The following is a 23,082-nucleotide window of genomic DNA, read 5'->3' as shown; positions in this document are numbered from 1 at the left end:
TAGTTGTAAATAGTTTTTCGCCGGGGGCTTAGCCCTTCCCGGCACCCGGCACCGGGCTCATGCCTGGTTCGCCGGGCTTCAAGCAGTGTGCGGCCTGCAAGAAGCCTATGCCCACCAGCGACCCCCACGACGCGTGCCTGAAGTGCCTGGGGGAATCGCATAGATCCGACAAGTGCCGCATCTGCAAGGCTTTTAAGCCAAGGACTAAGAAGGAGAGGGATCAAAGGCTCCGGACTCTCCTCATGGAGGCGGCACTTGACCCGGCGGCTTCGCAGGCCGTGATCTCGGCGCCGGCACCGGATCGCACCGGCACCGAGAAGACTCCCCGGCACCGACCTTCTCCGGCACCGGGGACAGAGCCTAGGCCGTCGAAGTCCATTACTCCGGCCAGGCACACCCGAGTGGAGCGCCCGGCCTCAGCATCGGCCGCGGCGCCGCCGGCACCGTCGACTCCGGGCCCGGCGGGTCCGTCGAGTCCGGTGCCGCCAAGCTCCCCCATGACATCTGGGGTCGAGATAGTGGTGCCATCTACACCAGAGACCTTCGCCTCGGCACGGGACCTCATAGCCATGACCGAGCCCACTCAGCTACCACCCCCGGTACCTCCGGTGCGGGTCGTGTCCAGAGGCAAGCCTATGATGTCGGCACCGTCCCGGGACTCTCGTTCTCGCTCCAGGTCCCGACGTCACGGTCGCTCCAGATCCCGCCGCCGCTCGCAGTCCCGGCACCGCTCCCCTCAGCGGTACCGGTCGCACTCGCGGCGCCGGTCGACACCGAGACGATCGCGGTCAGACTCCAGCCGTCGTTACCGGCACCGCGAGTCCAGGAGCCGATCCAGACGTTCGCCGCACCGGTCGACCTCCCGGCGCCGAGCTGGTGGCAGGTCCCGGTCCCGGTCGACCTCCCGGTACCGAACCGATGGCAGGTCCCGATCCCGGCACCGAAGCGGCGCCCGGTACCGATCCAGATCCCGGCACCGTGGCAGAACTCGGTCCCGCTCCCGGCACCGTTACGACTCCCGGCACCGGTCCCCGGCACCGAGACGATCGCCCGTGCCGGCCCGCGCGGACCCTTACCATCCAGGGTCCGCCCCGCCATGGCCCTCTAGGCAGCCGTCCGTGTCTTCGCTGGCGGACAGTGGGTACGCGCTGGGCACCGACCGGCAGGCGGCGCTGTTCAGCGAGCCTCCACAGCAGGACCCAGCCCCACAGCAATGGGGTTTCTGGACACCCTGGGCATATCATCAGGCCCAGGGCCCCCAACAGCTCCCTGCTAGGCCGGCGACTGCGGAGCGCAGGGCACCTGAGGCCTCGTTGTCTCGCCCCCCTCCCTCCCCGGATGGGGAGGAAGGATCCAAGCACCAGGACTCCACTTTGGCTCCTGAGGCAGAGGCGAGGGCCGAGAGAGACCCCCCTTTAGACACCCTCTTGCCGGGGGTCTCCTCATCTTCGTCCCCTGATGAAGCGGTGGCTGGGACCTCCTCCAACAGCCCCCCCCCGCTGGACCTCAGGGCGCACCAGGACCTCCTCCGGCGAGTAGCCCAAAACCTGAGTCTACAAGCCGAGGAGGTCTCGGAGGTAGAGGACCCTATTGTCACCATCCTCTCGGCAGACGCTCCCACCAGGGTCGCCCTGCCGTTCATACGGACCATCCAGGCCAACGCCAACACCATCTGGCAGTCTCCGGCCTCCATTCCTCCCACTGCGAAGGGCGTCGAGAGGAAGTACATGGCTCCTTCTAAGGGCTACGAGTACCTCCACGTACACCCGACTCCGTGTTCCCTGGTGGTCCAATCCGTCAATGATAAAGAGCGTCATGGTCAGGAGGCTCCAGCCCCCAAATCCAGGGAGGCCAGGCGGATGGATCTCCTCGGCCGTAAGGTGTACTCGGCTGGGGCACTGCAACTCAGGGTCTCCAACCAACAGGCCCTGTTAAGCAGATACGCCTTTAACTCCTGGGTGGCAGCAGACAAATTCAAGGAGCTGTTGCCACAAGATGCTCGTCAGGAGTTTGCGGCCATCTTAGAGGAAGGCAAGAAGGTCGCACGCACGTCCTTGCAAGCCTCTCTGGACGCTGCGGATTCGGCTGCCCGTACCCTCGCGTCGGGTGTAACAATGCGTCGCCTCTCCTGGCTGCAGGTTTCCGGCCTTCTGCCGGAGCTCCAGCACACAATACAGGACCTTCCTTTTGAAGGCCAAGGGCTGTTCTCGGACAAGACAGACCCTAGACTCAAGAGTCTAAAAGACAACCGAGTCATCATGAGGTCACTGGGGATGCACACTCCAGTGACGCAACGCAGACCCTTCCGGCCGCAGCAACAGCAACAACAGCGCAGGCCGTATCTCCAGTTCCGCCAGCGGCAGGACCTTAACAGGCGCCGCGGCAGGAACGGAAGGCGCAGGCACTCGGGGAACCAAGGGGGCCAAAACCAAGGCTCCTCTAAGCCCCCGCCTGGTCCCAAGCCTTCATTTTGAAGGTGCGCCCGAGGGCGCAGTAACAGTTTCCCCATTGGATCCTTTCCCCCCGTTTTCCAACCGCCTTTCTTTTTTCCTCCCGGCGTGGTCCCTAATAACATCGGACCGCTGGGTCTTACGCACGGTGCAGTCGGGATACCGCCTGCAGTTTGTTTCATTTCCTCCTCCCCGCCCCCCTTCCTCGTCCCTCTTCAGGGACCCCTCTCACGAGCAATTCCTTCGGCAGGAGGTGCAGACGCTCCTCGGCAAAGGAGCTATAGAGGCGGTGCCGGAGAACGAGAAAGGCAAGGGGTTTTATTCCCGCTACTTTCTGATCCCCAAGGCCAACGGAGGCCTCAGGCCCATCCTCGACCTGCGAGAGCTCAACAAGTACCTGGTGAAGTTGAAGTTCCGCATGGTTTCCTTGGGGACCATTATCCCATCCCTGGATCCGGGAGACTGGTACGCCGCCCTCGACATGCAGGACGCGTATTTTCACATTGCTATCTGGCCACCCCACAGACGTTTCCTTCGCTTCCTTGTGGGGTCTCTGCATTACCAATTTGCAGTCCTCCCATTTGGCTTGTCCACGGCCCCGAGAGTGTTTACGAAATGCATGGCAGTTGTTGTGGCGCAGCTTCGGCGCAGTCGTATCCACGTGTTCCCGTATCTGGACGATTGGTTGATTCGAGGCACGTCGCACCAACAAGTCTGCAGCCATGTCCGTGTGATCACCGACATGTTCGCCACTCTGGGCCTCTTGGTGAACACAGACAAGTCCACCCTGGCCCCCACACAAAGGGTGGAATTCATCGGGGCCGTCCTGGACGCCACTGTGGGCAGGGCCTTGCTGCCATTGCAGCGGTTCCAGGCCTTGTCGGCCATCGTGCAACGGCTACAGACAGCCCCCTTGACGTCAGTGAGGACGTGTCTAACCCTGTTAGGCCACATGGCGGCCTGTACTTTCGTGACCAATTACGCTCGGCTCCGCATGAGGCCACTCCAGCTGTGGCTCATCGGTCATTACAGGCCGACAAGACAGCCACTAGATATGTTAATCACGATCCCCCAGGGGGTCTTAGATTCTCTCGACTGGTGGCTAGACCAGTCAGTGTTGTGTGCGGGTCTCCCCTTCCACCCATCTCAGCCCTCGGTGTCCCTAACAACAGATGCCTCAGATCTCGGCTGGGGGGCCCACGCAGGGACCCTGAGGACGCAGGGCCTGTGGTCCCAGGAGGAGGTGCGGCTACACATCAACATGCGGGAGTTGAGAGCGGTCCGTCTTGCTTGTCAAACGTTCTGTCATCAGCTCCAGGGTCGTTGTGTCGCGGTGTTCACCGACAACACGACGACCATGTATTATATCAACAAGCAGGGCGGCACCAGATCCTCCTCCCTGTGCCACGAGGCGATACGACTCTGGGACTTTTGTGTAGCCCACTCCATTCACCTCATGGCTTCCTTCCTCCCCGGAGTACGGAACACGCTGGCGGATCGATTGAGCAGATCCTTCCTGTCACACGAGTGGTCCCTCCGCCCAGACGTCGCCCTCTCCATCTTCCGGAGGTGGGGTTATCCCCGGGTGGACCTCTTCGCGTCCAAAGGGAACAGGAAGTGCCAAACGTTCTGCTCCTTTCAGGGCAGGGAGCCCGGGTCGATAGCGGATGCCTTCCTCATCCAGTGGTCGACCCACCTGTACTATGCGTTTCCCCCATTCCCGTTGGTCCACAGGGTCCTTCTGAAGGTGCGCAGGGACAGGGCTCACGTGATCATGGTAGCCCCGGCATGGCCCAGACAGCACTGGTACCCCATGCTGCTGGACCTGACCATAGCCGACCCAGTTCCCCTGCCCCTTCATCCGGACCTGATTACCCAGGAGCACGGGACCCTCTGTCACCCGGACCTGCAGTCGCTGCACCTAGCGGCGTGGCTCCTGCGTGGCTGACTGGCTCTGAGCTGCGCTGTTCCACGCCGGTGAGGGAGGTGCTCTTGGGCAGCAGGAAGCCGTCCACAAGAGCGACATATTTGGCCAAATGGAAGCGCTTCTCCTTTTGGTGCGTAGAGAAAAATCTCCGCCCTATGGAAGTTTCAGTAGCCGACATCTTAGACTACATTTGGTCCCTCAAAGGGCAAGGTCTGGCCATATCATCGTTACGAGTCCACCTGGCGGCTATCTCCACCTTTCACCCGGGTGCGGATGGTCGCTCTGTTTTTTCCCACCCGACGGTGTCTAGATTCCTTAAGGGGCTGGAACGTTTATACCCTAACGTCCGTCCCCCTGCTCCAACCTGGGATCTTAACCTGGTGTTGTCCCGGCTCATGGGGCCCCCCTTTGAGCCGTTAGCTACTTGCTCCCTGCTTTACCTCTCTTGGAAGACGGCCTTTCTAGTAGCTATCACCTCAGCTAGACGGGTGTCGGAACTCCGGGCTCTTGTGGTAGACCCCCCATATACGGTCTTCCACAAGGACAAGGTGCAGCTGAGACCACACCCTGCTTTTCTCCCCAAGGTGGTCTCAGCCTTCCACGTCAACCAAGAGATATTCCTTCCGGTTTTTTTCCCGAAACCTCACTCCTCAGGCAGGGAGCAGCAGCTCCACTCGCTTGATGTCCGTAGGGCTCTCGCGTTCTACGTGGAGAGGACTAAGCCCTTCCGCAAATCCCCCCAGCTTTTCGTGGCAGTAGCGGACCGCATGAAAGGGCTTCCTATCTCCTCCCAGAGGTTATCCTCTTGGGTAACGTCCTGCATCAGGACCTGCTATGACTTGGCCCACGTCCCTACGGGCCGTGTGACTGCGCATTCTACCAGGGCGCAGGCGTCGTCGCTGGCTTTCCTCGCCCGTGTGCCCATCCAGGAAATCTGTCGGGCAGCGACCTGGTCATCGGTCCACACCTTTGCTTCCCACTACGCCCTGGTCCAGCAGTCTAGAGAGGATGCGGCCTTCGGATCTGCTGTGCTCCATGCCGCGACTTCTCGCTCCGACCCCACCGCCTAGGTATGGCTTGGGATTCACCTAACTGGAATGGATGTGAGCAATCACTCGAAGAAGAAAAGACGGTTACTCACCTTTGTAACTGTTGTTCTTCGAGATGTGTTGCTCACATCCATTCCACACCCGCCCTCCTTCCCCACTGTCGGAGTCGCCGGCAAGAAGGAACTGAGGAGCGGGTGGGCCGGCAGGGATATATATTGGGCGCCATGGCGGCGCCACTCCAGGGGGCGACCTGCCGGCCCACTGGAGTTGCTAGGGTAAAAAGTTTCCGACGAACGTGCACGCGCGGCGCGCACACCTAACTGGAATGGATGTGAGCAACACATCTCGAAGAACAACAGTTACAAAGGTGAGTAACCGTCTTTTCATCACCATGCCGCAAATCTCAGAGTTCTAAACAGTCTGTCTGAAAATCATGTCCCATCTGAATCAGTCGGTTTCACTTGCATCATATCTGTGATGCTGTAAACCAGCTACTTCCTATTTACCCACAGAGTCTTCCACGATGTATGGAAGTGCTGGCAGCTTCCCATAGCCTATGTGCAGGGCCATCCTTAGGCATACACAGCATATGCGGCTGCATAGGGCACCCGAAAATGTGAGGCATCACTAGGACCATAGGCGCCGACTTCTGATTTACCTGGGGGTCCTTGACCCCCCCCACCTCCACTCCAGGCCCGGCCCCCCTTCACCCCTTCCCCCAAGCACCTACTCCACCTCTTTCTGCCCCTGCTACACCCCTGCCCCATCTCCTCCCCCTCCCTCCTGGAGCTTGAACACCACAAATCAGCTGTTCGTGACACTCCAGAAGCACTGAGAGGGAGGGGGAAGAGTTGGTAAGTGTGTGGGGGGGAAAGGGGTAGAGGGGAGGAGCTTGGCACCGGTGAGTGCTCTGCACCCACTGAATTTTCCCCATGGGTGCTCCGGCCCCAGAGCACTCGCCCACAGAGTCCACGCCTATGACGGGAAGATCAGGTAAGAACAGGTCGGCTCCTGCACACCCAGTGCACGCTGCAGTCTCCTTACTAGGCAGAAGGCAGGGGCCATATTCACAGAGCCAAATGCACCGGCATAGGGCACCAGTATAGGGGCACCACTATTCACAGAGCTGAATGCACCAAGGTATGGGCACCAGTTTAATAATACAGCGTAGGGCCCCATAAATCCTAAGGATGGCCCTGCCTACGTGTCAGGGAAGAAGGGTTCAGGAGCGGGAACCAGGTCTCCCCTGTTTCTGGATCATGGAAGTAGTAGCTGCTTAGTGAGGGCTGAGGGAAAGAAGTCTTCCTCTAAGTGGTTGTAGGAGGAAATGGGCCCCCAGGCTTTCTGCCAGTGTTGGCACAACTAGCTCCAGGAAGGCGCTGAGAGAGAGAGAGCGTGCACCAGGCAGGAGGACTCTTAGTGATTCAGTGCAACAGTTTTCAGGCTCCACGGGATGAGGATGCAACTTTCAGCACTGCTATTTAGCAACATTAGACCAGCTGGGCCTGATTCTCCCCTCTCTCTTTTACATTAGGGTAACTCTGTTGGCTCTGAATTACCTTTGTGGAAGTGAGGGGAGAATCAGGTCCATCCCATTAGGTTCCTTCTGATCTAGTCTTAGAAGTATGTGCTGGGCTATGCTTTATCATGTAAATACCGAGGACATAGGTTATGCATTCATTTGGAAACTTGAACTATTGGTGCGGGCGCGCACTCGCACACACACACACGCACACTTCCAGCTATCGATAGCACATATGGTGCCCACAGCCATAGCATCTACATGTCTAAACTGCATCTGGAAGTAAAGGCAAGATCGTACCTATTCAGCACAAACTCTCCATGTGGACACTCTTATTCTGCACTGAGTGCCTTTCTGCAGTTTAGCTTAGTCCACTTTCAAAGTGCAGAATAAAGGTGTCCATATGGAGAGCTATTCCACAATAGCGGTTTTGGGCTGTTTCTCCATGTAGACAAGCACTGACTTGAGCTTCCACTCAAAAACACACTGCACCCCAGATACTAGGATAAAAGGCCTCTACTCTGTGTGAAAAACATCTAATACCTAGTATCCAGTGGTTTTTCTCCTGATGTCTGGCTATTGTGCTGCTAAGGTTTTGTTAATTGAGTAATAATGGTGGCCCAGAATCTCCCCTGCTTTAAGACTGCATGAATGCAAAGCAGGCGCAGCAATAAAACCAGCACAGCTAGCCCCAGCCTTAGCACTGAATCCAGTTCAAAACCATTCTCCTTGTCTGGACTTGCCTCAAACAAACGCATGGACCGTCTCCTTCTCCCCTCCCTTCTTTCTCAGCTCAGCTAGCAATGGCTTCCTCTTTATCTCGCTGCCCAATCTTGTCAAAACAAAGAGTCTTCCTCTGTGGTTTCTGCAAACTAGAACAGTCATCTGATGCCTCTGTATGCCTCACTGACTCTTTATCTATTTTCAGATCTCCTCTGGAATAAAGCTGTGTCATAACCCAACACTGCTAATTACCTGTGGATAGACTGGCAGATGGCCATATAGGAAGGACTAGGAATGATTCCCATGCTCCTTTCTGCATGGACAAGATGGGAGGAAAAAAGTATCTGCCTCCATGTGCTATTAATACCTCACACAGTGCAAATCTCCAGATAATCTGGAAATTGATCATTCAAACTGTAGTGGCCATTAAAATAATAATAATAGTAATATTATATTATAATTAATTAATTATAATTAATACTAAAGTAGCTAGCAAACCATTAGGGTTCAGCTCTAAACCACATTATAATCCATAGCTAGAGAGTGCTGAATAGCATCAGAGAATTTCTAATGTTCAAAGGACGTGGTCAGGTGGGTCTACAGGGGCTGAACCCAGGTGCTCTGGATCTAAAAGCAGGAGCTGCTGCCTTGGCTAAAAGATTAGCTTCCTTAGCTTGAAAGCAGTAGCAGACTCAAACACCTGTTATGTGGCTTAGCCCTTATGGGGGCAAATAATCAGACTGTGTTACTGTGATATAATATATAATATACACGTGGAATTTTTAAAGATGTGCTGATAATTCTTATGCATGTGGCAAAACTTAAAGCAAGTAATTGTAAATGTTTTGGTATAATTTGGCTCAATGCTGATAAAGCGCTTTCCCTGACATCAGCTCAAAAAGCCTACCTAGCAATCCTGCCAGTAGCTCCCTCTCATTTAAACCAGGGACCACAAGTTGAAGCACCCTGGCTGATTGCTCCTGTTATGGCAGTCTCTAAGATACAGGTAATACAGCTACAGAACTGATTGCCACCCTTTTTACATTATTTTTTGTCTGAAAAATGCCTATTTGTCAATACCCAAACTGTTCATGAAACAGCGTCAGGTTCAAGACACCTGACTTAAAAAAAAATTGGTTAAAAAAGCTTTTAACTCTGTTGAACCAGAAAGTTTTGGTGTTTCAAGTTGTCCTGAAGTTTTAGTAAATTTACACTAAAAATGTTAAAAAGGAAAAAAGTTAAAACTGAGACAAAACATTTCAATTAACCTGAACTGATTTTTTTTCCGTTTTAGTTAATCACAATTTTTGAGACTTCAACTTCATCCCGATGAGCGAAGGGATGGGAAAAAAATTTTAAATGTCAAAAATTTTCACCAGACAGGAAAACAAATTTCCACATAACCCTAGATAAACCAACATCTAAAAGTAATCTGGAAACTGTACACCCTTTCCATCTCTTGCACCCCTATGTGTGGTGTGGGCACAATTTGGCCAATAGGAATAGACATAGAAATACTAGTTTCACTCTGCTTCAGTGGTTAGCTGTTGGCAGATTTTAAAGCCTGGCAATTGCAATAATTCACAATAGGTTTTGGTTATTCCTCAGAAAGAACTCTGGGAGGCGTTACCAGGAACTCTCTGACACTGTATGGGAAGCATGGACCTTGGTGACAACTGGAAGCTGGATGAAATCAACTGGCTGACTCACAGTGGTATTTTTCACTTTCCTCGTGACAGAGGAGGTACGGTAGCTGTGCAGCTTTTAATCCACCTAACCATTTAGTGTCTGTCTCACTCTCTGTGCCCCAGACCCAAAAAAGTTCCCAACAACAGTTTTATGGAAACCAAAGTGTTTTGCTTCAGCAAAAATGTACCACCCAACTCTATTTCCCTTTAGTACTGGTGATGGCCAATCTTGGCACCTGTTACAGGTGTTGGGAATTGTCCAAGGTATTGCATGACCTCTGTCCCTACAAATGCTTTCAAACTATTGGACCTTGTCCTTTGGTTTAGGCAGCAGGGGCTTATGCCACACAATGCACAGCCAACCTGCGGAACTCATTGCCGGGAAATATTGTGAAGGTCAAAACTGTAACTGGGTTTAAAAAAGAATTAGATAAGTTCATGGAGGATAGCTCCATCAATGACTATTAACCAAGATGGTCAGGGATGCAACCCCATGCTCTGGATGTCCCTAGCCTCTGATTGCCAGATGCTGGGACTGGACAACAGGGATTGATCCCTTGATAATTACCCTGTTCTGTTCATTCGCTTTGAAGCATCTGGCATTAGCCACAATTAGAAGACAGGATACGGGCTAGATGGACCGTTGGTCTTATCCAGTATACTCATTTTTGATCCAGAGATACTTGGTTCAGTCCCCGCAAACAATGACCACAACCACCAGAACAGGTCCTGTTAACACTAGAGATTCTCTGATGCTATTCAGCCATCTCTAGATATGGGGTATAGTGTGCGTTTGTATGAAATGAATAAGGCTGTACTAATAATAAGCTGATAAAATTGTCATTTCACAGCTTACCAAACTTGGATAGCACTTCATCTGCACTGGTGCTAGGGCTTAAATTTAACAGGAGCCCACTGGAAAAGAGCTTTGGAAAATATTTTCAAACCTGTAGCAGCTCCGCTGGAGGTGCTGGTGCCTCCCAGCACCCCCCTATTCCCTGGGGGACTTAAATCCAGAGCCCTGAATGGGGGGAGGGGACTCCAGGAAATAATCTTTGAGAATTTAAACATCTGCTCTGAAACAAACATTGTCTTAGCAACCCTCACACACCTCCCACCATTGTCCCTCCTCCTAACCATTAAATGTTGGCTGATTTCTTATAGGCACCACTGCATAGTCTTGCCTCAGCTAAGGTCAGGAAAGGAAGGATGGGCTTGTGGCTGAGGTTGGCCTGGGACTCAGGAGAGGTGGATTCGTTTCTCAGCTCTGCCATAAACTTCCTGTGTGACTCTGGGCAAGTCACTTTGCTTCTTTGTTCTTCAGTTCCCCATCTGTTAAATCAAGATGATTCACAGATAATAAGGCCAGAAGGTACCACTGTGATCCTCTAATCTGACCTCCTGTAAAACACAGGCCATAGGACTTTCCTGTTTGAATTAGAGCAGTGGTCACCAATGGGTCAACTGTGATCAATTGATTGATCCTAGAGGATCTCCCAGTCTATTGCGATCTCTGGTGGTTCAGTGAGGCTGCTGCTAAGGCAGTTTCCCTGCCTGCCCTGGGCCCACGCCGCTCCCAGAAGTTGCCAGTGCAGCCCCACAGCCCTGGGGGCAGGGGAGTGAGGAGGCAGGGGTTTCCCTCTGTGTGCTGCTCCTGCCTGCAACACTGCCCCCGCAGCTCCCATTGGCCAGGAACAGGGAGCTGTGGCCAATTGCAGGGGCAGTGCTGGCAGAGAGGGGCAGTGCGCAGAGCCACGTTGGCCCCTTCTGGGGGTGGCATGGGGCGAGGGCAAGCAGGGAGCCTGCCTTAGCGGCAGCCACACTGCACTGTCAACCAGAAGCCACCGGAGGTAAGTGCTGCCCGGCGGGAGGCCACACCCCAACTCCTAGCCCTGAGCCCCCTCCCAGAGCCAACAACCCATACCCCCTCCTGCATGCTGAAACCCATCCTGCACCTCAAGCCCCAGTCCTGAGTCAGCACCCCAAAACCCCTCTGGCACCTCAACCCCCAGCCCTGAACCCCCTCCTGGAGCCAGCACTGCACACCCCCTCCTGCACCCCAACACTCTGCCCCAGCCCAGAGCACACTCCTGTTCCTACACTTTCTCCCAGAGCTTGCACCCCTCAACCCCTCCTGCACCCCAGCATCCTGCCCCAGGCTCAGCCCAGAATCCCCTCCCACACTGCGAACCCCTCGACCCCAGCCCAGAGCCCACACTCCCTCCCTCCCAAACCCCAACCCCCTACCCCAGCCAAGTGAAAGTGAGTGAGGGTTGGGGAGAGTAAGCAATGAGGGAGGGTGTGAAATGAGCGGAGTGAGGCTTTGGGGAAGGGGTGAGGCCTTGGAGAAGGGGTGGGGTAGATCCTGGGTTGCCCTTAAATTCAAAAAGTGATCTTGCGTGTAAAAAGGTTGGAGACCACTGAATTAGAGCATATCTTTTAGAAAAACATCCAGTAATGATTTTAAAATTGCCAGTGATGGAGTTTCCACCACAACTTTTGTAAGTTGTTCCATTGGTTAATTAACCTCATTACTGTTAAAAATTTGCACCTTATTTCCAATCTGAATTTGTCTGGCATCAGCCTCCAGTCATTGGATCTACTTACAGGTTTGTCTGCTAGCCTGAAGAGCCCATTAACAAAGACAGTATAGTATAATAGTACTTCCTTACCTCACCAGGGTACTGTGGGGATAGATTCACTGATGTGTGTTAAGTGTCAAGATCCTTTGGTGAGGGTGACTTGCTAGATTTCCCGTCCCCATGTCTTATCCTCAGTGTAGGATAGTCCCTAGGGATTTATTTTCTACTAGTGCCTTGTGAGAGTTTCTCCTGTGAGTGTTACAGGTGAAAATTCACAGAGTTAAAGGGCTCGCTTGGTCTGCTATTCAGGAGGAGGGAGAAAACTGGGCTGTAGCACTTCCCCTCCTCTCCATAGGTTGAAATATATTCTGGCTACACAACATCCCCGTTTGATAGACAAGAGATTTTGGTATCAGGGAGATCAAATCCAGTGACTGAAAGGGAAAGAGTCTCTTTGGTTTGTTTATTATTTTTTTGTCTTTGAGGATCTGGCCTTTTTCAGGGTTTTTTTCTTTTTAAATAATTGAAAAAACAAACAAAAATCTCATAGCGAGTGGGAGAGTTAATGCCGAATACGTTTGCCTGCTGTGGTTGCCTAGCAACCAGTGGGCAGGCAGGCCGGATGGCAAAGAGGGGCCTGCAGTAGCGAAGGGAGGTGTTTGTGTCCATTCAAGTGGGCACAGGATCGGCGTGCTCACTTCTGGAGCCTCTGCTCTGGTTAATGATGTTTCTGGCCAATCTTTGGACTCTAAAAGGAACAGGAGATGGGAGTGGCGGGGTTTCTGAAAAGTCTGGAGGACATGTCCGAAAATGAGGTTCTTATTTTGCATGTGTAGCCTGGGTGTCCCACCAAGGATCAGGATGGTGCAGTGCAGCCCCCTAAGACTCTGGCAACGCAAAGTGTATGGGTGCTGGAGGGACGACGAGGTTTCATTTTGCAGCAAGAATATGCTTTGGTTTTGTGGCTGAATTGACCCAAAGTTTATTTGACAATTACTAATTTCCAAAAAGACATGCTGAGAGAAAGCACTACCTGGCAGAACTAGGGGCAAGCTAAGCAACGGCCTTGCTGCGGTGTTACTAGAAGCAGTTTTATTTCTCTAACAATATACACCTATGAATCAGGCTGCTCTTTCCAGGCATTTGTTCTTCTTCCTGCAGACAATGAGATTTCCGAAGGCGCACCAGCTCCATTCAGACTGGATCAGCTGGGTAAGTTCCATGCAGAGCATATATTCCTATGTCTTTTTCTTCTCTGCATCCTATACTGTAATTTGGACAAGAAGACTTAGTTTAAAAAATAGGGAGTCTGCTGAATGCAGTCTGCCGCATAAATGCATCATTACCAGTGACTCCTTTCTGCGTTGCTTTTGAATGCACAGACCAGAGAGTAGGACACTGCTGGATACTAGAAGATGTATTTAGTACCTTTCAGAATCACATTTGCTTGGGTGTTTTATTTTGTGCCAAGAGCTTGCATCTTTCTGTTGCAGAAAGTGTAAATGCTCCAGCTTTTTGGAAGTGCAGTTAAAGTTTAACCCATGCCTGGCACCAGCACTTCTGTGATCCTCTGCTCTGATGGTTAGTGCTATGATGAGCTCCAAAAACTTTGTCCTCCAGTATGCTATGTTGCTAGTGATTAGAGCAGAGAGCTGGGAATCAGGACTGGAAATGTGTGAAGTCTGAGGAGTGAAGAGTCCAGCTCCCACACTGAAATCAATAGTTCACTTCATATGGGTTGGTTTTCGACAAACTCAGGGGAACATACAGTCAGCCCCTTGCTTGGGCTCAGTATCCCACCCACTTTACGTTCAAGTGGGGAGCTGGGTGCTGATGGCCCGCCGTATCCCTGTTCAGTCTTATAGCTAGAAGTTCCGCTGTTTGCACTGCAGGGGGCACTAGATAGCTTCTTGAGGGGCCACCCAGTGTAGATGACTGGCTCAAATGGGCATAAAGGCATTTCTGGAGACTGAGTGACTATACACCCAAATAATGCAACAGGGAGCAGCAAACAGACTGCTGCTGTTGGGTCTACTGAGCTGAGGCTGAGATACACCCCCTAATTCTTTGCTTGGGGTTCTCCAGCACTTGCTTTCTAGGAGAGATGATCCATAATCTCTAGCAGGTTCATTAGAACAGCCCTAGGCAATAAAAATCATGAGTCTTCTCTTAGCCCCAGCTCAGCAGGGCCGTGGCAGAAGTAGTCTGTTTTGTAACCCTAGCTAGAAGTGCTGTACTGAGGCAGGAGAGAGAGGATGAGATGGACTACATGTTCCTTATCAGAAGATCCTCAACAGGTGGCCCATACCATCAGCACCCTGTAGAACCTGCTGAAGATATTGACCACCTGTTCCCGTGAGGAATGGGGAGAGGGCATGGAGCTACAAGAGTGTGTGTGTGTGTGTGTGTGTGTGTGTGTGTAGTGGTGGTGGTGGTGTGTGTCATGCTGTCAAGACCACGTGACAAAATGAAAAATTAGGCAAGAAGTTTGCAGGTAGTTTAGAAGTGGGAAAAGTTGGAGGTGTAATGTGCAGTAAACATGCAAAGTGCAGTTATTCTGAGAGAGATCACTAACATGTTCTGGTTCTACGGGCCAAGGGCTTCTCAGAAAAGCTGGTGACGTCACAGCCAGCATGGAGTGCCCAGCCTGCTCCATTGTCACACTGACAGTCCTGCCTTACTGCCATTGAGCAAGATGGCTGTTCAGCAGCAGGTTGTTAGCATGGGAGAAGTGGAAGCTGAGGCACTCACAGCAAAAGCGGCTTATCCTGAGGAAGAGGTATGCGCTTTCCCCATATAACCCCTTGGTGCCAGTGGACCTAGAACAATGGCTTTCCCTTTGCACTTATGTTTCTTACCAAAGTCATCCTAAATTAAAGTGGTTTTGGGTACAAGCCTTGTGAAGTTTGTCAGCATTCTACACTGGGAGGGCTCTGGGACCAAGTGACATAATTCATTCTACTAAACAATAGAGAGCAGACCTCTCTAAAACCAAACACTTTAATGATGTTCTCACAGAGGGAGATGGGCAGGATCTAAACTGTGGTGCACTGATATTTCAGGAACACATTTTTTTGGGGTATGTCTTTCAACATTCTGTTTAGCTAGACATGCAGAAAGACTCTTCTCTTGTGGTTCCCCTCAATCTTCCCCACTGCCTCACTGAGAGTCATGCACTTTTAAATTTGACCATTGGAGCAGAGCACCATGTCTCACAGAGGGCAACATCCTGTGTCCATAAGAACATGTGATTTCCCTCATTGGATCATTAAGTTCTGGTATCCTACCTCCAGGAATGGTCATCACATGAATATCGGTGGGAAGTGAATCTTTCTTCCCTAGCACTCACAGTGCACCGTTTGTGCAATGTAGTTAGGGGGGAAATGTCTTCCTTGACTCTTTCATTGATCATTTTATGCTCTGAAGCCTGAGATTTGAGTATTGCTGCAAACATACCCTCCTTTTTCTGAAATACTGGATTTCTGGTACGGAGATTGGATTTTATGGAGATACAACCTCTTTTGGAGACAACATACAGGAACTGATAGATCACCAGCACCCTAAAGTAAAACACAGGGTTGTCCATAGGTAGAACTAAAAATGAGAAACAAGGTGGGTGAGGTAATATCTTTTATTGAACCGATTTCAGGAGACCTGAAGAGAGCTCTATATAAGCTCAAAAGTTTGTCTCTCTCACCAACAGAAGTTGGTCCTATAAAAGCTGTTACCACACTCACCTTTTCTCTTGAATATCCTGGCACCAACACAGCTACAACAACACTGCATAGAAGAAAAATGGTCATTTTATCATGTACACATCTCTACTGTGAACCTCTGGTGCCCAGAGTTTGGATTTCTTAATGCAATGCCTAAATGGAAACTATATTATCGTTAGATGGTTCTAAAAAGGATTGATAAACTGTAGCAGTTATTCTAATTGATAACAGTCATGTAATTCCTTGGATTATAGGGAAACTCTTGTGAGCTCTGTCTGCTTGGTGTCAGGCTTGAGATTATTAAAAAATAATCCATACTAGATGGGTGTCTAGTCTAGTGTTGAATATCTCTAGTGATGCAATGTCAACAGCCTTCCTTGGGCTGCTTGGTCCAATGCTTAACTGAACTTATACCTCTAAAATCTACAAATTACTTAAAACATACTTCCCCTGCTGCAGATTCCAACTATTCCCTTCTGTGCTTTTTGTTACTGATCCCTCACATATTTACAGTCTCTCTTTGCAGATGGGTCCACTCAGCTAAGCATGCCCGTTTCTCGCAATCTTTCCACTTTCTAAACCTTTTGTCATTGTTCCTACCCTTCCCTTGACCACATCCCTACTAGTGATGGCTGAACCTCAAAAGTTCTAAGGTCTGGTTTGGTTAAATGAAACAGCGGAGAGTTTGGATGATCAACTAGCAAGATCTTTTGGACCTGCAAAACTAGACTAACTGTGTCTTTGACACAAGCTCTAAGCAAGGGCTAGAGCATTATTGTGCCGCCCTGGGAGTAGATCAGGAACTTTATTGTGACCTAGGACTCTCTGGTTCCATTTCTGCTCTGAGAAGGAAATAATCTGTGCCAGCCCTCTACCCAGTGCAAATCAATTCCCCTGGTGTGCTGGTACAACTGGCAAGTTGAGGGTGCTCCCACCCAGTCCCTGCTCCCCGTCTGACCACTTGTGTGGGAAGGAAAGTAGCGGCTGTGTAGGAACATTCAACATACTAGAGGCCAGAAATTATTCTTAAATGTAGTTTCGGTTACACCTTACATTTCCATTTTTCCTTCCAAACCTAGAGTAAGACAGGATCTCACATCTAAATTAGATAAGACCAAAACAGAATATGAGACAACTGTGCAAAAATGGAAGAACAAGGAAAGATTAGAGCTTAGAAGAAGGAAAAGAGTTTTTAGCAAGACAGGTGTGTGAGTGTGTGTGTGTGTGAGAGAGAGAGAGAGAGAGATTCTCATAATCAGGTAGTCGGAGATAGTACAGAAGTGCTCCAAGCACTTTCATGAGATTCTCATCCTTCCTGCTTTCTATATAGCTTGAAATATCATGAGAATGGTCTTTATTATGATATTTTGGTTCTTTTGGCTTCCAGCATGAAACATAATAAAGGGGAAGAAAGTTTAACCAATTTTTCCCCCACACTTCATAAAAGGTTTGGTTTGGATGACTAGTCCTGTTGTCCCTAGCAATCACCAATGAGTGTGATTCTGCATGACGAAGGGCATCTCTTGAGATGAGTTTTGCACGTTCAATTTTCACAAGAGCATAGGAACTGAGGGTGATGAGAAGCCTCGGGAGGTGTTCATCATCTGACACAATTGTGCCCTTATGTAGCTGCTAGATGAGGTGTCCCGTTCTCATTCCCAAGCTAAAACGATTGTGATAAGCAAGTACTGGAAGCATCATTTTGTCAGGGATCCATAATGATTAGCCAAAAATGAACTCTTCTCTCTCCTTCTCATTCATTCTGTCTCCTCTCCCAAAATTCAGGATTTCTGCACTTCTCCTTCCGTCTGTGACTGTTGTGTTCCTTTTGTTCTGCAAATGATGAAAACAGAACATTTCACACTTGCTCTGCAGCCTAGCAGAAGAATGTTGTATTGTCTCCTTGGTGAGCTGTGAGGTGGAATTTTTGGTCTTGGAGAAAGGAAGGGCAAAGGAGAGAGAGTTTCTTAAGCAGGGGCATCAGTTGATGCTTCCACAGCCACATCCTGCTTCTGAATCACATTCAACTGGAAGTGTCACTAGAAATTGGTCTGTTCGCTGCTTTAGGATAAGATAGTTGAATATCAGGGCAAAGAGAGGCCAGATGATGAAAAATGCGTGGGAAGAAAGAGCTCTCTCCCTACATGAGGGGATCAGAGAAACCTGTGATAGAATAATGGAAATTTGATGAAAGTGGAAAAATAAAATGGGGGGGCGGGGTTTGAGATGGGAAACCAACTCTCCCTGAATCCAGCTCCGAATGCTTTTGTAAAAGACCTAATACATCTGTGGAAATTTTTAGAGGCTGTGCACCAGATTTCCTGATAGCTGAACACATGTGTGATTATCTAGCTGTACTAGAGGAGGCATGCTACAACTACTGTGATTGCAGGAAATACAGTTTCTGTGGTACATTGTTCCTGTGCAACCATTACAACTAGGAATCCAATCCCATTTGATTTTTAAAAAAATCCCTAGCCTGTTTGTTCCCATTGCTTATTAGCCACCAGCTGCTTCTTTTTTCTTGTTGTTCTGACCTCATCTCTGGCTGGAATGAATCCAGGAAGCTAGTGCTCCATTTAACGGAGTCCTCTGCCAGAAATGAAACAGGTCAAATTATTCGAGGAAAGAAAAATGAAATCTCTTTGGCAAAATTGGAAAAACAGATGTGCAGAGATGACTTTGCTGTCTGTAGCTGCAATGCCGCCTATTAAATGCACAGTGGAGGGGAGCTGATAAATATGTACAGCCGTCACCATAGTGAAAATCTTGCAGTAGCTATTAATTTAGTGCAATAATATATTTCTTTTAATGCTCACCAAGTTTTTGAGTTAACTGGCCTTCTGGTAGCTAGATTGTTTAAACATCTTTTGCTGATGGAATTATGGAACTACCGCTTGAAGAGCACAAGTGGATGTGCCTCCGTTCATAATTTAAAACATTCCAGAGAAGCTGATGACTGTTAAAATAATATCTGCCGAAACAAGCCGTGTATCTGGGATAAATGAAGTTAGTGACTAATCAGAACAGATAGCATTCTTTCCATCTGATGGGGCAGAAGACATGGTAAGGAGGCTTTTTAAAAAAAAAATGGATCTGTGTTACTTACTCTAATGAAACTTCTTTATAGACAGTATTTTAATTCCACGTTTTGGTTCATGCTGTTGTCCAAGCATCTTACCATGACTATTTCGGTTGTTCCTATCTTAGGCTGGCTGTACATACAGCCCCGCTAGCATTACCCCCCGCTATGCTGTAAGTCGTGGGCTGCCTGGCCTAACATCAGAAGTGGCAGTCACAATCAAGAAATAAAATGGGGTGCAGGCATCTGGGGTTGCCAAACTGTCAGCTGGAATGGGATAATTATTTGTTTGTTTGCATTTGGAGTCGATGTGGTTACATGCATGGATGGACTCAAATGTAATGAGCATCAATACCAGACTGAACTTACTGTTCAGAATGGCTGAGTCCGCAGGAGTTCAGCGATCTTGCCTGCAGCCTGGATGTAATAAACATCACAGACTTGTATAGTAAAAGGGAGTCACTAGCAGAGAGCTGACTGGGGGCTCCAGATGACCCAGAAGATTGGTAACGACTCAGTGCAGTAGGGTCACTAGAAATGGGTGGAAAAATTTGTCATGTTTTGGGGAATGTTTGCTCTGCTCCCCCCAGCTAAAGCAGAAATGCATGGGAAATTTGGGGAAGTTTTTTTTTTTCTCTCTCTCTCATAGATTAGATAGCCTTCCATTTTTAGATTGCTGGTCTTAAATCTGTCCAGGACTCTTGTTAGCAATAGGTGGCTGGGCATGGGCCTATGGGAAATGAGATGATATCGTCAGTCCAGTTCATAGTGGACTGTTGTCTACATGACTATAATAGGCATCCTCAGCAGAGAGGCCAAAGACTGAGTGGGCATGGGAACTGAAATATCCTCTTGCTTCATTAACGGTTACATTCTAACTCCATTAGACAAATGGTGTGAGGAAGCTTGAGCTACTGCTGGCCTGTACCTGACTCGTTACCTACTAGAGAACTTCAGTCTCCAATCTTGCACCCTTCACGACCACTAAATTCATTGTGAAGTCAAAACAGAATTGAACAAGAGAAGGACTTTGAAAAGCACTGGCAAATGTGTCTCCAAAAATACAGGGCCTGGGGGAAAAGAGAAACAAAGTTACATAGGCAGAAAGGGACCATCATCCTCTGAAATTCAGCACAATCCTGATCATGCACTGTGGGTTGAAGGGGCTATAGAAAGGTGGATTAGGAGTAGGGTGACCAGATAGCAAGTGTGAAAAATCGGGATGGGGGTGGGGGATAATAGGTGCCTATATAAGAAAAAGCCCCCAAAATCGGGACTGTTCCTATAAAATCAGGACATCTGGTCACCCTAACTAGGAAATAATCCTCTTTGCAGGCACCTGTAAGGATAGGCTAAAACACCAAACCAAACCCTTCTAAACACTGGTTTGGAGAAGTCTCTGGCTAATGTAACCAGACTCAGTTAAATTCCACAAATCTAGTTTTATTCAACTTGTTTAAAATTTAATACAGGATCAAGGTAACTAAAGAAAAATTCATTCTATTTCATCAAACCAAATTAAATGACAAAGGACAGCACTTATATTACCATTTTTAAATAGACTTTGAGAGAGACCCTCCCTTTGACCTACAGAGATTATGAATAGGCACATTACAAGCCAAAGCCAAATTCTGTCCTCATTTACAGGCAAGTAGCTCCTCTGATTGCAGTGGGCTCATAGAATTATAAATGAAAGAAGCATTTGCCTCTGTGGGGTGGGTAGTTTATTTCTCCAGAGAGATTAAGTGACTTGCCCAAGATCACACAGGAATTCTGTAGCAGAGCAGGGAATTGAATACTTTCCGAATCCCAGGTTCATGCCTAACCAATGAACCATCCTTCCTCTCCTTACAAATGTGTATATGGGACATGATCCATTGCGCCCCACCACTTTATCTATTGAGCTGTCATTTACACTGGTGTATAGCCTGAGCGTAGCTCTTGACTTCAGTGGAATCATTCTGAATTTATGCCACTCTAACTACAAGGCTGATCCTGCATCTTTGAGATTAGTGGGAGCTGCTGAGTGCTCAGTTCTTTTAAAAATCATGCTGCTTACGTAAATGTCTCAATAGGGATATAGGAGGCTAACTTCAGACACTCATTTTTTAAAATCTTGGCCCACATGTATTGAGATAGCACCCAAAGGCCGCAATCCAGATAGCAGCCCTATTCTATTAGATGCTATACAAGGAATAGGAAGGATCCCTCCTGCCATGCCGACTACAAGGTATGCAAATACAGAGAACAATTCTATACTAAATGATACCATAGAATATAGACACAGGCCAGAGCTGAGTAATCCAATGATTTTATTATTGTTGCCTTCTTCCTTCCTCATTGTCCCCCCCAAACCCTACTGGTTTGTTACTGTCTTTGTGTCATGTCCAAGTTACAGGGCAGGGACTCCAGGACAGATTATGTGATGGGCTCCTCAGTGTAAATTAGAGCATCACCTAGGACTCCTGTAAGTTCCAGCAGCCTTGCCCAGGCAGCCTATGGAATGCACTACAGCCTAGAGAAGCCCAGAATTCCCATAGTATTTATCGCTACAGAGATTGTCCCCTCTCAGCCCCATCCCTAGCACACACACCATTCTCCTCCAGCCTGTTGCAGTGCCTCTGTGACCCCTCCACACCATCAGAGTAGCACATAGGAACAAGGGCTGAGCCCAGGATCAGCCCCTTTGTCTTCTATGTGGGTTTGTAAAGCACCTTGAAAATTCTAGGCACTGTAGAAGTAACTACTAGGATAGGGCTAATCCTGCAGTCACTGGAGGATTTGCTTGAGTAAAGGTAGCCAGAGCAATGAAATAGAGAAATCTAAAGGTATTTCTGTGCTTTGGGATGTGATTCCCAGCTTGAGGAGACATACTCATGCTAGCTCTGATCAAGCTAGCGTGCTAAACATACAATGTAGCCATGTGAGTGGTGGGAGGGGCTAGCCACCCCGAGTATGGAACTGTGCTGGCATATGGGTACATCCTCGGGGTAGCTAACTCCTCTTGACCTGACAGCTACACTCTATTTTTAGCAGGCTAGCATGATCAGAGCTAGCATGGGTATGTCTCCTCAAGCTGGAACCTGCACCCCCACCTCAAAGTACAGACATGCCTTAGCATAGAGTTGTCTCTCCTGATGATAGGTGAAAGAAGGAACTATCCAGTCTCCATAGGAAATGTTGGCACTAGCAAATAAAGCAAAGGTACAGCACTAAGTACAGGTACATGGCATGAAGGGGGTATGCCTGCCTGACCCCATGCCTCAGAAAGCTGAGTGCATGCACCCCTTTGTGCAGTGCTTAGAGATCCTCTGATGAAAGGTACTAAGCACAAAATAATCTCTCTCTCTCTCTCTCACACACACACAAGAGCTACCCACATACCGATAGTTCTCTTACTTCGCAATCAGACTCCACAGCAGAATGGCTTGCTTAGGTAGGGTTGGTGAGGTTAAATCATGAATAATTCCAGCCATAATGAGAATGCATCCTGTGGAACTGGTGTGCTGAATGGCAAAGAACCGCTGTGTGCTGACAAATTTCCTGTTTTCCTGTTTCTACAGTACTGCTGTCCAGCACAGTCAATAAATCCACTGCTTGACATGAAGAAATATGTACAGTAAGCGATTTATGGGAAAACGAGTAGGGAGGCAGCTGTGCAGCAGGGAGAAGGGCCTGGATTTAATAACAGTAATGTTATTTATACTGCTCCCCCACATCTGCACACTCGGGATGCTGCTCAACAAGACAATGAAAGTGCAAATATACTAACAAAATGCAAATCCTTCACTCAAATTCTAAGCGGTGTCAGAGGATTTCCTAACAGAAAGCAAGAATGATCTTGCTTAGGGCATGGGACTGGGGCTTTGAAGGTCTGGATTCAATGCCTAACTCTCCCACAGACTGTCTATGTGACCTTGGGCAAGTCACTTAATTTCTTGGTGCCACCATTCCTTATTTGTAAAGTGGGATGATGATGATACACTTTTTCTCCCACCCTTTGTCTGTCTTAGCTCTTTAGACTGTAAGCATTTTGGGGCACAGACTGTTATGTTGGCTGGGGCCTCTAGACCCTGCTGAAATACAAATAAATGATAGGAATACTGCCAAAGGGGAACACTGAGATGGGGGAAGGAGTGGAAGGCAATAAACATGGCCAGAACTGTATTCATAGTTTCATGGAATTTGAGGCCAGAATGGACCATTAAACCATCTACTCTGAGTGGTAACTTGGGTTCGACTAAAGTCTTTTGGTCCTCAGGAGATTAAATTTATGTGCATAGGCAGTGAATGAGAGACTGAGGTACCACCAATGCCTGAGGCCCCGGATTTCATGCTAAAAC

General features: G+C 49.2%; 1 protein-coding gene across 4 annotated transcripts in view; it reads left to right on the top strand.

The window, feature by feature from the left end:
- Window positions 1-23,082, top strand: part of AMOTL1 (angiomotin like 1) — a 147,479-nt gene that overhangs the window by 6,739 nt on the left and 117,658 nt on the right. For 2 of the 4 annotated variants that reach the window (XR_007772619.1, XM_050940752.1), the window contains exons 2-3: window positions 9,280-9,415; window positions 13,103-13,153. Coding sequence is in view for 1 of the 4 variants with exons in the window: in XM_050940752.1 (XP_050796709.1) it covers window positions 9,322-9,415; window positions 13,103-13,153 (145 nt within the window). In the remaining 3 variants the exon portion in view is untranslated. Of the gene's footprint in view, window positions 1-9,279; window positions 9,416-12,382; window positions 12,399-13,102; window positions 13,154-18,682; window positions 18,724-23,082 lie in introns of those variants that run through there. The other 2 variants (XM_050940777.1, XM_050940786.1) reach the window with 2 other exon arrangements.

Source organism: Gopherus flavomarginatus, chromosome 1, assembly GCF_025201925.1.
Source record: "Gopherus flavomarginatus isolate rGopFla2 chromosome 1, rGopFla2.mat.asm, whole genome shotgun sequence".
In the NCBI taxonomy this organism is placed as follows: domain Eukaryota; kingdom Metazoa; phylum Chordata; order Testudines; family Testudinidae; genus Gopherus; species Gopherus flavomarginatus.
This window is presented reverse-complemented; position numbering and strand designations above follow the sequence as displayed.